The following is a 16,473-nucleotide window of genomic DNA, read 5'->3' as shown; positions in this document are numbered from 1 at the left end:
GATGCAATTGTATGAATACATTTTTTTTTTTTTAAATAACGTTTTTAATGAAAATATGTAACTCATTATTTTAATATGTTGGTAACCCGTATAAAAGTGGTAATGCCCTCGAAACCGGTGTTTGGAGGATATATTGGCACGGTTTGCTGGCCCTCTACTAACAACACCCGTGTCAATATATCCTCAAAACCCCGTCTTCTCGGGCATTATCACTTAAATCACCAAATTCAGCAAAACAATGTGAATGCTGATTGAATTCCACCTCCCCATCAACAACGTCGTAATGTTCAAATTGTGGCACCAGGTCCAGATCGAATGAAAGCTTATCTGAGAACTTCCAGGAGTGGAAACGAACTGGGCCAGCCCGAGAGAAGACATCCAGAATAGCACCATGAAGAGCTATTAGTTGGTTCAGGAGACTTTCCACGCAGTCCTAAAAGATGGGTAATCTTGACAAAATTTAGTAGCTTGCACTCTTTCTCTCATGTGTTGTGTCTAGCCACTTGTTGTGCCTGCTTCAGGAAACCGCTGTGAGCGAGCAGAGCTTAGTCGGTTGGATGGTGTCACTTAATTTCCACAGCTACCTGCTAGAAGAACTGCAAATCCCACAATGCTTAGATGTGTTTCCGGAAGTAAAAGACCTCCATTCCAGGCAGGTCAACGACAGAAAAACGCACTCGTAGGTCCTATCTGTAAATATTTTGTGCAATTTATTAGGTTTCTAGACATACAGTACGACAACAAGTAGTGCAATTGTGAAGATAAATAACGCTTTTGTTAGACTTTTTACGTTTTAACAGATAACCCAATCAAATAATTGACGCAGCCATGCCGCCTGGGCCTGTACAACTTGTTCAGCTTGAGCCCAACAGCAAGGTAAGATTTGCTACCCCAATCGCCCTTTAACGTTTTTACTACCTCCCTGTAATTGTGAAGATGTGGGGTAACATTACCACCGTGTTGCGTATTGTCTAAAAAGAGTAGCTAGCTATGTCCAGCAACGTTGCTATCTGTTTCTGTTTGTATAGTTACTAATGCTAGCGCTACCTAACTTAAAGTAACTGTCCAGTTTTTCCACATTTCTGTGAAATATGACCTATAATAAATTACAATATGAGGGAAATAGTTTATTTTTTTAAGTATGTTAAAAGGCAACTTTTCTGTGTGGGCGTAACCCAACAGCATAATGGGGTGGTGGGTGTTTAGCAATCATTACAAATATTCAAATCAAATGTATTTGTCACATACACATGGTTAGCAGATGTTAATGCGAGTGTAGCGAAATGCTTGTGCTTCTAGTTCCGACAATGCAGTAATAACGGAGTAATCTAACCTAACAATTCCAAAACTACAACCTTATACACACACAAGTGTAAAGCGATAAAGAATATGTACATAAAGATATATGAATGAGTGATGGTACAGAACGGCATAGGCAAGATGCAGTAGATGGTATCGAGTACAGTATATACATATGAGATCATCAACTCTACATTAATTATTGGCCAACTCTCATCCCCCGAGGAAATAGCAAGCTATGTTTTAAACGGTCTGTTTGAGGTAGGGTTTTTCAAGTGCTTTTTTTCCCCTCAAATGTATGCTTTGTCCACGCTTATGAGTATAGGATAAGTCAAAACATTATTTTGGTGTGCGTTTTAATTACTTTGCAGATATGAAATAAACAGGCAATTGTAATATCAGTAAAAATTATAAAATTCCCAGTTTATGCTACAAAACCAACAGATAAGAGGTTTTAAGAATAGGTTATATTTGACCCAACAGTCCATGGTGTACACCAAGGCATTGTTGGTAGAATAGATGGATGCAGTTCAATGCATAATCTATATAGTTCGCCAATACATTTCTTGGTAGCCCAAAAAATATTGCTATCAGGTTGTAAATCACAGCTGACCTGGTACATTGTTTTCTGCCTCCATTCGGTATGCACTGTTTCTGTTTCTCAATATTTTGTACAAAAACGGACGAATGTAACAAAGGCTGGGAATGTCAATACAATCAAACTAGTAAGGGCAATGATCACAGGTCATTCATAATGTAGCTAATATGCTAGCGTATCTATGTAGAAAGCTAAAAACACAGAGCCTAACGATAGCTAACTAACTATCAGCTAGGAGGATGTCATGTCATTTTAGGAGTAGGTGGGTGAGTGACTTTTCCACCTCGTATCGTTTTTTCAGTGGCTACAGCTGGAGATTCAGGTGTCATTTGGTTAGCTAGCAAGAAATGTGAATTGCTAGCTAGCTATGCTGAACGACTTATCTATTTAGCATTTCAGAGCGCAGAATAACTGCTGAATTTACAACACGCAAGACATGCTGAATATGACCGGTGTCAGTAAAAGAAGGCACATTTAATATATATATATATATATATATATATATATATATATATATATATATATATATATATATATATGAGTCAAGCACGCTCTATATAACATGTAAACCGCCTAACCAGCTCTGCTAGGTTGAGTAAAATGGTCAGTGAGGTGTTCTCTCATTTGCGACTGGAAGTAGCAAGCTAGCCAACATTAGCTAGTTAGCTTGGGTGCTTGGTTGGGACAACGCATGCATTGTCAGGCAAGCTGCAGAAGGATGAGCAGGCTATCTATCCCCCATCGTTTATCAGTGCTAATTTGATGGCCAACTAGCTGAAAAAGTTTGAGGGTTTATATAATGTTCCTTCGCTAGATTTTAGCTCATTAGTTGTTGATCTTGTTAATGTGCATAACAAGATCTTGTTAATGTGCATATAGGGAAATATAGTCTACCTTTTTATGGTGGTTTGATCAATAGGACTGTAAAGTTTCCAAATGTAAGAGGACTCCCGTGCACCGGTCTGCGTAGACTCCGGTCCTGTCTGGTCCTGTCTGTAAATGATAACTAAACTAAATATAAGCCTTCCACAACCATAAGACCCACTAATAATTGTATTATTTTATCAAAATAGTTTAACCTGCCTTTTTGCAATAATCACTGATCTGGTTTTCAAGTCAATGTGAAAATGCCCTTTTCGTTACACATTTGACCAGAACCATGCATAAAGCACATTACACTAATAATGACTAAGCAGGCAAATTAGCTCAAGTCTCATAATCTCTCAAGCACAAGCCCGCGTGCTAGTGAGTAGCCAGCTAATTGTTATATTTCAAGTTTAGCCAACTTGGATCTATTGCTAGCGAACAAGGTAAAACGGTTGAGTTGTTGTGAACACACCCTTCTGTCCATCTCCAACTGTTTGAACAGCATGCTAGCCTGTTCACTTTTTCAGATGTTGAAATCAAGTGGCATACCTTATTTCTCAGAATGAGAACAAGTTGCCAATTCCTTATATAATTATGTTTTGAGACATAAAAAGGTTATCGTTAGGTTTATTACAGTAAAATAATGTCTCAATGTGTTTGTGTCCAAATGACCCATTCTGTTGGACCAAACCTCAAATACTAATATTCAGTTGAAACTGCTTGTCAGAGAAGAAGTGATCTCTTTGTTGTTGTGAGTGGCAGGGGGAATGGACTTGGTGTGTGTAGACGGAGAGGATGAGCCTTCCCGCCGTTAGGACAAGAACTCCCATTGTTAGGGCAGAAACATGAACATCTCGTCATTATATACAGATTTCTGGTGTAAATGGAAAAGTGCACAGAAAGACTGAAGGAGACAATACCAAAAAGACAAACGGACATAAATTAAAAACTAGATTCTTGCAATATAGGCATTTGGAATATCGTGCAAAAACATATATTTTTAATTAATTCTATATATCGCCCAGCCCTATCGGAAAGGTTTGCATTGATGAAAAATCCACCCAGTCATCAGAAGATCTACTACCATAGTACTTAGAGGGGGTAGGATGTAGGGTAAATTAAATGTCATTAATGTAGCCTCAAACACCTCCACGTGATGAGACTTCAATTTCTATTGTTTCAACAGGCAGATGAGCCTACAGGGGAAACCCCAGCAACGAAACCCATAGTTGGGATCATCTATCCACCTCCTGAGGTCCGAAACATCGTTGATAAGACTGCCAGCTTTGTTGCCAGGTTGGTTTTTCAGTCTCATTCTCAGTCATGTTTTTTATTAAATTGTATGAAGTCTTGAATATGATGTCATATTGCAATGATCATTAATTATTTTCCTTCCATTCATTCTCAGGAATGGACCAGAGTTCGAAGCAAGGATCCGTCAGAATGAGATCAACAACCCAAAGTTCAACTTCCTGAACCCTAATGACCCCTACCATGCTTACTATCGCCACAAGGTCAATGAATTCAAGGAGGGCAAGGGCCAGGAGCCGTCTGCGGCCGTGCCAAAGGTCATGCAGCAGCAGGCCCTGCTGAACTCGCAGCAGCTTCCTCAAAAGGTGTGCCTTCCTAGACATTGAGTGGTTCCTTGTCTATCGATTTATAAATCACTGATTGTGTCAATGGTTCACTGTAAAGTGTAAGATGTGATTGATGCCTTAAAAGAGCTATTCTAAGTTATGGTTTCCTTTACCGGTAGGTGCAGGCCCAGGTGATTCATGAGACAGTGGTGCCAAAGGAACCTCCGCCTGAGTTTGAGTTCATTGCGGACCCTCCTTCAATCTCGGCATTCGACCTGGATGTTGTCAAGCTGACCGCCCAGTTTGTGGCTCGCAACGGGCGCCAGTTCCTCACACAGCTCATGCAGAAAGAACAGCGAAATTACCAGTTTGACTTCCTGCGACCTCAACACAGCCTCTTCAACTACTTCACCAAGCTGGTGGAGCAGTACACTAAGGTACAACTTCTTACTAATTATTATTATTGATTGTGGCACATACTTTTTATATAAAGTATGTGGACACCCCTTCAAATTAATGGATTTGGCTATTTCAGCCAGACTCTTTGCTGACAGGTGTATAATATCAGGCACACAGCCAAGCAATCTCTATAGACAAACAATAGCAGTAGAATGGCCTTACTGAAGAGCTCAATGACTTCTAATGTGGCACCTATCCAACAAGTCAGTTCGTCAAATTTCTGCCCTTCTAGAGCTCCCCGCTCAACTGTAAGTGCTGTTATTGTGAAATGGAAACGTTGAGGACCAACAATGGCTCAGCCGCGTAGTGGTAGGCCATACAAGCTCACAGAACAGGACTTCTGAAGCATGTAAAAGTTGTCTGTCCTCGTTTGCAACACCCACTACTGAGTTCCAAACTGCCTCTGGAAGCAACGTCAGCACAATAACTGTTCGTTGGGAGCTTCATGAAATGGGTTTCCATGGCTGAGCAGCCCTACACAAGCCTAAGATCGCCATGCACAATACCAAGCATCGGCTGGAGGAGTGTAACGCTTGCTGCCAGTGTACTTTGGAGCAGTGGAAACGCGTTCTCTAGAGTGATGAATAATGGTCTGGGGCTGTTTTTCATGATTCGGCTAGGCCCTTTAGTTCCAGTGAAGGGAAATCTTAACGGTACAGCATACAATGACATTCTAGACGATTCTGTGCTTCCAACTTTGTGGCAACAGTTTGGGGAAGGACTTTTCCTGTTTCAGCATGACAATGCCCCCGTCCGTGCACAAAGCAAACAACTTGACTGTCCTGCTCAGAGCCCTGACCTCAACCCCATCAAACACCTTTGTGATTAATTGAAACGCCGACTGGGAGCAAGACCTAATTGGCGTACATCAGTGCCGCCCTCACTAGTGCTCTTGTGGCTGAATGGAAGTAAGTCCCCGCAGCAATGTTCAAATATTTAGGCTGGGGTCCAAGCACTTATGCACCCATCCTGTTAGTGGGATCATTTTCGTCAACATCCGCTGAATTGCAGAGCGCCAAATTAAAATTAAATTACTAAAAATATAAAATTTTCATGAAATCACAAGTGCAATATAGCAAAACACAGCATAGCTTGTTGTTAATCCACCTGGCGTGTCAGATTTCAGAAAGCATACCAAGCGTTTATGTAAGAACATCTCTCTCAGCAGACAAAACATTACAAACAGCTAGCAGCCAAGTAGATTGCTTTTCTGACTTTCGTGACCAATCAAATGAATCGCTTACCTTTGATCTTCGGATGTTTGCACTCACGAGACTCCCAGTTACACAAATGTTCCTTTTGTTCCATAAAGATTATTTATATACACAAAATACCTCCATTTGGTTGGCGCGTTTTGTTCAGAAATCCACAGGCTCCAGCGGTTCGACCGGGCAGACGAAAATTCCAAATAGTATCTGTAAAGTTCGTAGAAACATGTCAAACGTTTTTTATAATCAATCCTCAGGTTGTTTTTACAATACATAATCGATAATATTTCAACCGGACTGTACCTTCTTCAGTAGGAGAGAGAGAGAAAATGTCTGCTCCAAACTGTTGCGCATGCAAATCGCTGCTGGCACCCAGTCATACAATGACGTGATGTGATCGTTCTCTCTCATTTTTCAAAATAAAAGCCTGAAACTATTTTATTTATTTGACCTTTATTTAACTAGGCAAGTCAGTTAAGAACTAATTCTTATGTTCAATGACAGCCTAGGAACAGTGGGTTAACTGCCTGTTCAGGGGCAGAACGATGCAATGGAACAGAGAAATTTCAGGAAAAACAGCACTTCCGGGTTGGATTTTCCTCAGGTTTTCGCCTGCGATATCAGTTCTGTTATACTCACAGACAATATTTTGACAGTTTTGGAAACTCATCCAAACATCAAAATACTGCCCCCTACACTCAACAGGTTTTAAGACACACCCTCGTCCATTCCCTTGGGGGAATCCCCGTTGCCATCTTGGAGGGTGGTCCCGAATGATTAGCCAAGCAAGGGAAGTTTACAACGTAAGCTCCTCAGCCCTCGTTTTTAGTCGGCTTTGCGAGTGTGCAATTATGTTCAAACTCCCCATAATTCAATTTACATCCGCTAAAAAATGCTAAGAAATGTCCACGAAAACTTAAACATCAATGGAGAAGTCAACATACAAGTGTAAGTAAAAACAAATGCAAATAAGTTAGAAATTGTGCTACTAATGCACATGACGGCACAAACGTCTCGTAAATATGTTTTTGTTTGGTTCTTTTGGAAATTGTAGAAATAAAACATCTTTCTTCAGAAGTTCCAGCTAGGCAGGCTAACATTAGTTAGCTAAGTAATTTGCTAGCTATCATACAGTAGGCGCATATTAATAATTATATATTTAATATAAGAAGACATGCACTCTTAATTGACTATAGCATATGTAAAGCACCCACAAGCTACCGGTGGCTGAAAAGACAATCATCGCGGGTTGAACTTCCGGCTAAGGATGGTCCATTTAAAAAGCATTCCTTCCTCCCTCTCCCCTTGCCCTGCAAGTGTATACTCGTCAGATGTCATAACACGTCATCAGAAGTGTCTACTTAATTTGAGGGCTGAGGGGATAGGGTGTCTTTGAAGTTTTTGGTCCACAGCCCTAGTGGAAAGCTTTCCCAGAAGAGTGGAGGCTGTTATAGCAGCAAAAGGGGGACCAACTCCATATTAGTGCCCATGATTTTGGAATGAGATGTTCGACCAGCAGGTGTCCACATACTTTGTCATGTAGTGTGTTTTGTTGAAATATTATATTTCAATTATTTGACTTGTTAGTGGTAGACCATGTCTTCGGCTGGTTGTGTTGTGATGCTCACTTGTGTTTGTCTTGGGTCTTTTTTTCCTAGATTCTGATCCCTCCCAAGGGACTGCTCATGAAGCTGAAAAGAGAGGCTGAGAACCCCAGGGAGGTGCTGGACCAGGTAAGCCCCTGAAGCTTTGCTGTTGGGTTCAGATCTTGGATAACTATAGTTTTTATCTATGCTTTGTGAAAATAAACCATTTGAATTCAGATCTCAGAAAGTAACTGCCATTACTTTTTTTAACTAATATAATACAGATCTGAGAAAGCAACTACTTATTCAAAATATTTAAATACTGATTTCAGGCAGTGACTAATATTCAGAAACTATTGGATTGTCTGCCTTCAATTAATGGAACTGCATGTTGAACATAGAAATGGAAAAGACAATCTTCTATACTATTCCAATATATCTGACATTTGATCTAAACAATATGTTTCTATCTGAACATTCTGTAAATGTCCATTGCCCCAGGTGAACGTTAAGTCAAACCAACTAACCAATTATACAGTTGAAGTCGGAAGTTTACATACACTTAGTTTGGAGTCAACAAAACAATTTTTCATTGTTTAGGAGGCCTACAAACCTAACTCAGTTACACCAGCTCTGTCAGGAGGAATGGGCCAAAATTCACCCAACTTATTGTGGGAATCTTGTGGAAGGCCACCTGAAACGTTTGACCCAAGTTAAGCAATTTAACCTTTCTGATCTCCCCATCCCGGATCCGGGATCGTGAATACAGACTCAAGCTCATTACCATAACGCAACGTTAACTATTCATGAAAATCGCAAATGAAATGAAATAAATATGCTAGCTCTCAAGCTTAGCCTTTTGTTAACAACACTGTCATCTCAGATTTTCAAAATATGCTTCTCAACCATTGCAAAACAAGCATTTGTGTAACAGTATTGATGGCTAACGTAGCATTTAGCATTAGCATTCAGCTGGCAACATTTACACAAAAAAACAGAAAAGCATTCAAATAAAATCATTTACCTTTGAAGAACTTCAGATGTTTTCAATGAGGAGACTCTCAGATAGCAAATGTTCAGTTTTTCCTGAAAGATTATTTGTTTAGGACAAATCGCTCCGTTTTCTGCGTCACGTTTAGCTATGAAAAAACCCCTGTATCCAGGATTGTGTAAATCTATCAGCAAGCTCATTAGCATAACACAACGTTAACTATTTATGAAAATCGCAAATGAAATGAAATAAATATGCCATCTCTCAAGCTTAGCCTTTTGTAAACAACACTGTCATCTCAGATTTTCAAAATATGCTTCTCAACCATAGGAAAACAATCATTTGTGTAAAAGTATCTAGCTAGCGTTAGCATTTAGCGTTAGCATTAGCGTCAGCATCCAGCACGCAACATGAACAAAAACATAAAAGCCTTCAAATAAAATAATTTACCTTTGAAGAACTTCTGATGTTTTCAATGAGGATACTCTCAGTTAGATAGCAGATGCTCAGTTTTTCCAAAAAGATTCCTTGTGTATTAGAAATAGCTCCGTTTTATACATCACATTTGGCTACCAAAACAAATCCGAAAATTCAGTCCTCAAAACGCGAACTTTTTTCCAAATTAACTCCATAATATCGACTGAAAACATGGCAAACGTTGTTTAGAATCAATCATCAAGGTGTTTTTCACATATCTCTTCATTGATACATCGTTCTTGGACACATGCTTTCTCCCCTGAATCAAATGGTAAAGTAGAAGCAGCTGGCAATTGCGCACCGAATTCGACGCAGGACACCAGGCGGACACTTGGAAAATGTAGTCTCTTATGGTCAATCTTCCAATGATATGCCTACAAATACGTCACAATGCTGCTAAGACCTTGGGCGAACGACAGAAAGTGTAGGCTCATTCCTTGCGCAATCACAGCCATATAAGGAGACAATGGAAAACAGAGCTTCAGAAATTCTGCTAATTCCTGGTTGATGCATCATCTTGGTTTCGCCTGTAGAATGAGTTCTGGGGCACTTACAGACAAAATCTTTGCAGATTCTGAAACTTCAGAGTGTTTTCTTTCCAAAAAGAATATGCATAGTCGAGCATCTTTTCGTGACAAAATATCGCGCTTAAAACGGGAACGTTTTTTATCCAAAAATGAAATAGCGCCCCTAGAGCTCTAACAGGTTAAAGGCAATGCTACCAAATACTAATTGAGTGAATGTAAACTTCTGACCCACTCGGAATGGGATGAAAGAAATAAAAGCTGAAATAAATCACTCTGCTATTATTCTGACATTTCACATTCTTAAAATAGGTCATCCCTGACCTAAAACCGGGAATTTTTACAGGATTAAATCTCAGGAATTGTGAAAAACTGGGTTTAAATGTATTTGGCTATGGTGTATGTAAACTTCAACTGTATGTAATAGGGAATTGATATACACGAACAATCAAACGCAAATAATTCACACAATGAAGTTATGAAACAATGAATGTTCACAAATTGGCAGGAGAGGGCACATTCTGGAGTGCATCTGGGCACATGGTCAATCCAATGTCTGCATTGGCCATGCAGCATTCACAGTGATATGGCCTCTACAGAAGTCAAGGCATTCATACTTCTTTTGCTTCACAGAGCAGTGATGAGCTGAGATTGCGATTTTTGGTTCCAATCGCCATGTCATCGTGAGACGTAGGTGAATGGATGATCTCCACATGTGTGGTTCCCACCGTGAAGCATGGAGGAGGTGGTGTGGGGGTGCTTTGCTGGAAACAGTCAGTGATTTATTTAGAATTCAAGCTACACTTATCCAGCATGGCTACCACAGCATTCTGCATCAATACGTCATCCGATCTGGTTTGCGCTTAGGGGGACTATCATTTGTTTTTCAACTGGACAATGACCCAACACACCTCCAGGTTGTGTAAGAGCTATTTGACCAAGAAGGAGAGTGATGGAGTGCTGCATCAGATGACCCGGCCTCCACAATCACCCAACCTCAACCCAATTGGTTTGGGATGAGTTGGACCGCAGAGTGAAGGAAAAGCAGCCAACAAGTGCTCAGCATATGTGGGAATTCCTTCAAGACTGTTGGAAAAGTATTCCAGGTGAAGCTGGTTGAGATAATGCCAAGAGTGTGCAAAGCTGTCATCAAGGCAAAGGGTGGCTAGTTTGAAGAATCACAAATATAAAATATTTTTATTTAACACTATTTACTTTTTTTTGCTTACTTCATGATTCCATGTGTGTTATTTCATAGTTTTGACGTCTTCGCTATTATTGGGGCGGCAGGGTAGCCTAGTGGTTAGAGCGTTGGACTAGTAACTGGAAGGTTGCAAGTTCAAATCCCCAAGCTGAACTATTTAGAAAATAGAAAAACCCTTGAATGAGTAGGTGTGTCCAAACTTGTGGTGTATGTATGTATGTTTTAGTCGAGCAGTGACAAATAATCTCGGTCGACCAACAGCCTTACGAAAAACAATTGATCTGTCACACGTACTGTACACAATGAATAGTGACTTCCTTATTCCACTCATGTAATAACTCCATTATAAAGCAATGTCCTATGTAACCACAACTTTGCTTTTGTAATAATCAGAGTTACTACACATGTATAAGAACTTGCTGTCAAGTGTTGCTGTATTACCTTATGTCTCACTCGGGTGAAAGTAAGGCAGTCCGGTAAACGTGAGTCTATCAAAATGAATACAGCATGCCCAAAAAAAACACTTTTTTTTTGTTTTCAAATAACTTGCATATTCAAATACCTTAAAATATGATTTGGTTTTCTGAGAGGTATTCAAAATACTTTTCAATATTATTCGTTTTTCTGAGACCTGTATTTGATTATCAAAGAAAATAGTTGCCTTTTTAGCTGAAACTCTATACAAACGATATTTGACTACCTTGAGTATTTGAGAAGTTGGTATTTTCAAATAAACTACAAAATAACACTTCTGCCCTTGTCTGGTAGGGTTTACCCACAATTGGCTCATAAAAATGTTCATTGTCTTAACAGCTTATCTCCTGGTTTTACCAACAGGTGAGGTACCGCGTTGAGTGGGCGAAATTTCAGGAGCGTGAAAGGAAGAAAGAGGAGGAGGAGCGGGAGAAAGAGCGTGTGTCCTACGCCCAAATTGACTGGCATGACTTTGTAGTGGTGGAGACCGTGGACTTCCAACCTAATGAGCAAGGTAGGGAAATTAACTGAGAGCCAGACAAGATTATTTGAATAGATAATTCCTGTTCCTGAGAGAATGTTATCCACCCCCTGTGTCAATCGCTTTGTAATGATGGTGTTGTGACTTCCAACAGGCCACTTTCCCCCACCCACCACACCTGAGGAGCTGGGAGCTCGCATCCTGACCCAGGAGCGTTATGACAAGTTTGGAGAGAGCGAGGAGGTGGAGATGGAGGTTGAAAGTGAGGACGAGGATGACGTTGAGCAGGAGGATCGGGATGATGGGCGTCCCACACAGCCTGATCAGGACACACAGCTGCAAGACATGGATGAGGTTAGTAAACACAACCTGTTTTAGTAGACACACACAACAGGATATCATTAACAGCGTATTACTTCTTCAGAGTTACTGATTGAATCTGAATGTAATATTACCATTGTTAGGAAATGGTGTAATCAATGTAGAGTCTTTGATTCCTTCTCCCCAGGGTTCTGATGAAGAGGATGATGGCAAGGCACCATTGCCCCCAGACAACCCCATGCCACCCCCACTGCCCCCTACTCCAGACCAGGTCATTATCCGCAAGGACTACGACCCCAAAGGTGAGAGGGATTTCATCATCAGGACCTAAATATCTAATGTTTTATTATCATGCATGACATAAAGGACTGGAAAATACATGCCTGTTCTTAATTTGCCCTTACATTTGATCCCGTATTCTTGCCCTGTAGCCTCCAAGCCCCAGCCTCCAGCCAAGACTCTGGATGAGTTCCTCATCTCTCCCATCACCGGTGAGAGGATCCAAGCCAGTAAGATGCAGGAGCACATGCGCATCGGACTACTGGATCCCCGCTGGCTGGAGCAGAGGGACCGCGGCATCAGAGAGAGGCAAATAGAGGATGAGGTTTACGCCCCTGGCATGGACATTGAGAGCAGCCTAAAACAGCTGGCTGAGAGGCGTACTGATATCTTTGGTGTGGAGGAGACCGCCATTGGTAAGAAGATTGGAGAAGAGGAGATCCAGAAGCCTGAGGAGAAGGTGCGTGCAAGTGAAGAGAGGGAAATAGCCATGTGGTTTATGAGTGATTAGTGTATAATTGCTGTTTAGGTTCAATCTTATTTATTTTCGTTGTCATTATGGGGTCAAAGTCTTAATGCACCTTCCCTCCTTAGGTGACCTGGGATGGGCACTCTGGCAGCATGGCGCGTACTCAGCAGGCAGCACAGGCCAACATCACCCTACAAGAGCAGATTGAGGCCATTCACAAGGCCAAGGGACTGGTGCAGGAGGATGAAAGCAAAGAGAAGATTGGGCCAAGCAAGCCTGAGCTTTACCATCATCATCATCAATCACCCCTCATCTCCTCTGCCCCCCTTCTGCCCAAACCCAGCCCTCCAATGAACACGATGGCACGGGCCCCTCCTTCCGTAAGTTGCTTTCTTGTTCAATAGAAGTGCTAAAACACTTTCTGTCAGGTTGTTATGTCAATATACAGTTGAAGTCGGAAGTTTACATACACTTAGGTTGGAGTCATTAAAACTCGTTTTTCAAACACTCCACAAATTTCTTGTTTCTTGTTAACCAGCTATAGTTTTGGCAAGTCGTTTAGGACATCTACTTTGTGCATGACAAGTAAATTTTTCCAACAATTGTTTGCAGACAGATTATTTCACTTATAATTCACTATCACAATTCCAGTGGGTCAGAAGTTTACATACACTAAGTTGACTGTGCCTTTAAAAAGCTTGGAAAATTCCAGAAAATTGTCATGGCTTTAGAAGCTTCTGATAAATTATGTAAATTAGCCTGAGTCAATTGGAGGTGTACCTGTGGATGTATTTCAAGGCCTACCTTCAAACTCAGTGCCTCTTTGCTTGACATCATGGGAAAATCAAAAGAAATCAGCCAAGACCTCAGAAAAAAAATGGTAGACCTCCACAGTCTGGTTCATCCTTGGGAACAATTCCCAAGCGCCTGAAGGTACCACATTCAACTGTACAAACAATAGTATGCAAGTATAAACACCATGGGACAACGCAGCCATCATACCGCTCAGGAAGGAGACGCATTCTGTCTCCTAGAGATGAACGTACTTTGGTGCTAGAAGTGCAAATCAATCCCAGAACAACAGCAAAGGACCTTGTGAAGATGCTGGAGGAAACCGGTACAAAAGTATCTATATCCACAGTAAAACGACTCCTCTATTGACATAACCTGAAAGGCCGCTCAGCAAGGAAGAGGCCACTGCTCCAAAACTGCCACTAAAAAAATCTGGACTACGGGTTGCAACTGCATATAAGGACAAAGATCATACTTTTTGGAGAAATGTCCTCTGGTCTGATGAAACAAAAACAGAACTGTTTGTCATAATGACCATCGTTATGTTTGGAAGAAAAAGGGGGATGATTGCAAGCTGAAGAACACCATCCCAACCGTGAAGCACGGTGGTGGCAGCATCATGTTGTGGGGGTTCAGGAGGGACTGGTGCACTTCACAAAATAGATGGCATCATGAGGGAAGGAAAATGATGTGGATATATTGAAGCAACATCTCAAGACATCAGTCAGAAATTTAAAGCTTGGTTGCAAATGGGTCTTCCAAATGGACAATGTCCCCAAGCATACTTCCAAAGTTGTGGCAAAATGGCTTAAGGACAACGAAGTCGAGGTATTGGAGTGGCCATCACAAAGCCCTGACTTCAATCCTATAGAAAATCTGTGGGCAGAACTGAAAAAGCATGTGTGAGCAAGGAGGCCTACAAACCTGACTCAGTTACACCAGCGCTGTCAGGAGGAATGGACTTGTGGAAGGCGACCTGAAACGTTTGACCCAAGTTAAACAATTTAAAGGCAATGCTACCAAATACTAATTGAGTGTATGTAAACTTCTGACCCACTGGGAATGTGATGAAAGAAATAAAAGCGGAATTAAATCACTCTACTATTATTCTGACATTTCACATTCTTAAAATTAAGTGGTGATCCTAACTGACCTAAAACAGGGAAATTTTACTAGGATTAAATGTCAGGAATTGTGTGAAACTGAGTTTTAAATGTATTTTGCTGAGGTGTATGTAAACTTTCGACTTCAACTGTATATGGTTGACTATTTTCCACTGTGAATCATGTAGATGCTGCCCCCTGTACGCACCACTCTCCTGTCAGCTGTGCCTGTGATTCCACGGCCCCCCATGGCCCCTGTGCAGATGCGCCTAGCCCCAGGGCAGGTTCTAACACCCATGCCCCCCATGATGCATGCTCCCCGCATCAACGTGGTGCCCATGCCCCAACCACCTCACATGATGGCCCCCAGACCACCACCCATGGTGGTCCCAACTGGTAAGACAACCATTGCCACACTATTCCCACAGTGTTAAATACTTTGAAATCCAATGGATGACTTCAGAAAAATGCATTGCTACAAATTACTTTCATGATTATTTACTATTTTAATTCAGGTTGTCTTTTTAAGCATATTATTTGACTCATTTTATTCTTCCCTGTCCAGCATTTGTCCCTGCCCCTCCAGTCCCGCAGCCCCCCCGCCCCCGCCCTGACCCGCAGCCACCTTCCCAGCCACCTCCACCCCATAATGATGAGCCTGCCAGCAAGAAGATGAAGACAGAGGACAACCTCATGCCAGAGGAGGAGTTCCTCCGTAGATACAAGGTTTGTTGGCCAATTAGATGTCAAGGACTACTGGCAAAATGCAGTAGTGTGAATGATCCACAGCTGGATTTAGATATGCCCTGTCATTCATCCTATGCTTGCTGTTAGTAGTTCTGTATATTGGCATGTAAGGCTTCCTGTACAAATATAGTTATTCTACTGTATATATTTTTTTTGTAGGGTTCAGTGTCCGTCACAGTGCAAGTTCCCAACATGCAGGACAAGACTGAATGGAAGCTAAGTGGACAAGCGCTCAATTTCACTATCCCACTCACAGATCAGGTATGTTACTAGTTCACCCACCATTCCACACTCTTTTAGCTATACTTCATATATTCTCAGGAGTGCACCCCCAAGTCAAATTTACTGGAATATTTATAATAGTTCATCTTCCCATTCTCTCACCACAGGTGTCTGTTATTAAAGTGAAAATCCATGAAGCCACTGGAATGCCAGCCGGAAAGCAAAAGCTGCAGTATGAGGTAAGCATTGTCGTCCCTGTTTTTGAATAATTGTAAATGTAAACTGGCATGATCGAGTCATTTACATCTATTACTTCTTCCATTACAGGGAATTTTCATCAAAGATTCCAACTCGCTGGCCTACTACAACATAAACAACGGTTCAGTCATACACCTGGCACTGAAGGAGAGAGGTGGGAGAAAGAAGTGAGGTGTACATCCCCCTCAACAGGTTTCTCTCTGCCATACACACAGCCAGTTTGGGACATTTGTCTGAGCAGATCTTTCTAAACGATTTATATCCTTTGTTGGTCATAGCAATTTTAAAGAATGCTTAAGGCATAAATAAACCATAAATAAAAACTATAACTTGCTACAGTTTCTTATGTTAAGCGTTGATTATTTTCTAAAGGTTAATTGTATTGTTTAAGGGGATAGTTGTTCATGTTGCTGTTTTGGTCAGTGTATTTGTTACCCATGTCCAGAGCTTACAGCCCATGTCAATCATCAAATAAAGTAATAAAATGCCACCATTGTCATTTTAGTTTGTTCAGTATGTTGAATGGAATGGGGCATA

The 16,473-nt window shown here is 41.2% G+C and overlaps 1 protein-coding gene and 1 long non-coding RNA gene across 5 annotated transcripts; one reads left to right on the top strand and one right to left on the bottom strand.

The window, feature by feature from the left end:
• Positions 1-304: 304 nt before the first annotated feature.
• LOC110535938 (splicing factor 3A subunit 1) lies at positions 305-16,426 on the top strand. Of its 4 annotated transcripts, XM_021621333.3 has the most exons (17): positions 305-444; positions 581-679; positions 782-876; positions 3,951-4,060; positions 4,173-4,380; positions 4,527-4,778; positions 7,667-7,741; positions 11,628-11,778; positions 11,900-12,099; positions 12,254-12,368; positions 12,498-12,805; positions 12,940-13,194; positions 14,898-15,105; positions 15,275-15,435; positions 15,616-15,717; positions 15,846-15,917; positions 16,006-16,426. In XM_021621333.3, exons 3-17 carry the CDS (start codon positions 829-831, stop codon positions 16,105-16,107), a joined length of 2,367 nt encoding a protein of 788 aa, XP_021477008.2. In that variant the 5' UTR covers positions 305-444; positions 581-679; positions 782-828; the 3' UTR covers positions 16,108-16,426. The 4 variants fall into 4 exon arrangements, with proteins under 4 accessions (XP_021477008.2, XP_021477007.2, XP_090046590.1 ...); XM_021621332.3 differs by having other exon boundaries at positions 305-679; positions 4,521-4,778; XM_090190464.1 differs by having other exon boundaries at positions 326-876; positions 4,521-4,778.
• LOC149979630 (uncharacterized) lies at positions 8,618-9,174 on the bottom strand. Its single transcript, XR_016484564.1, has 2 exons — positions 9,036-9,174; positions 8,618-8,680 (listed from the first exon to the last, which is right to left on the bottom strand). It is a non-coding gene; the product is annotated as an uncharacterized LOC149979630 (long non-coding RNA).
• Positions 16,427-16,473: the final 47 nt, after the last annotated feature.

The sequence above is a fragment of the Oncorhynchus mykiss genome, chromosome 11, assembly GCF_057628025.1.
Source record: "Oncorhynchus mykiss isolate SJ-2025 chromosome 11, ASM5762802v1, whole genome shotgun sequence".
NCBI classification, from domain to species: Eukaryota; Metazoa; Chordata; class Actinopteri; order Salmoniformes; family Salmonidae; genus Oncorhynchus; species Oncorhynchus mykiss.
This window is presented reverse-complemented; position numbering and strand designations above follow the sequence as displayed.

What these genes read in the sequence shown, in the direction of transcription:
- LOC110535938 (XM_021621332.3), top strand. Translation starts at nt 829, where the DNA reads ATGCCGCCTGGGCCTGTACAACTTGTTCAGCTTGAGCCCAACAGCAAG. An exon ending in ACTGCCAGCTTTGTTGCCAG is followed by an intron (nt 4,061 to 4,172) that starts GTTGGTTTTTCA and finishes ATTCATTCTCAG; the next exon opens with GAATGGACCAGAGTTCGAAG. An exon ending in CTTCCAACCTAATGAGCAAG is followed by an intron (nt 11,779 to 11,899) that starts GTAGGGAAATTA and finishes GACTTCCAACAG; the next exon opens with GCCACTTTCCCCCACCCACC.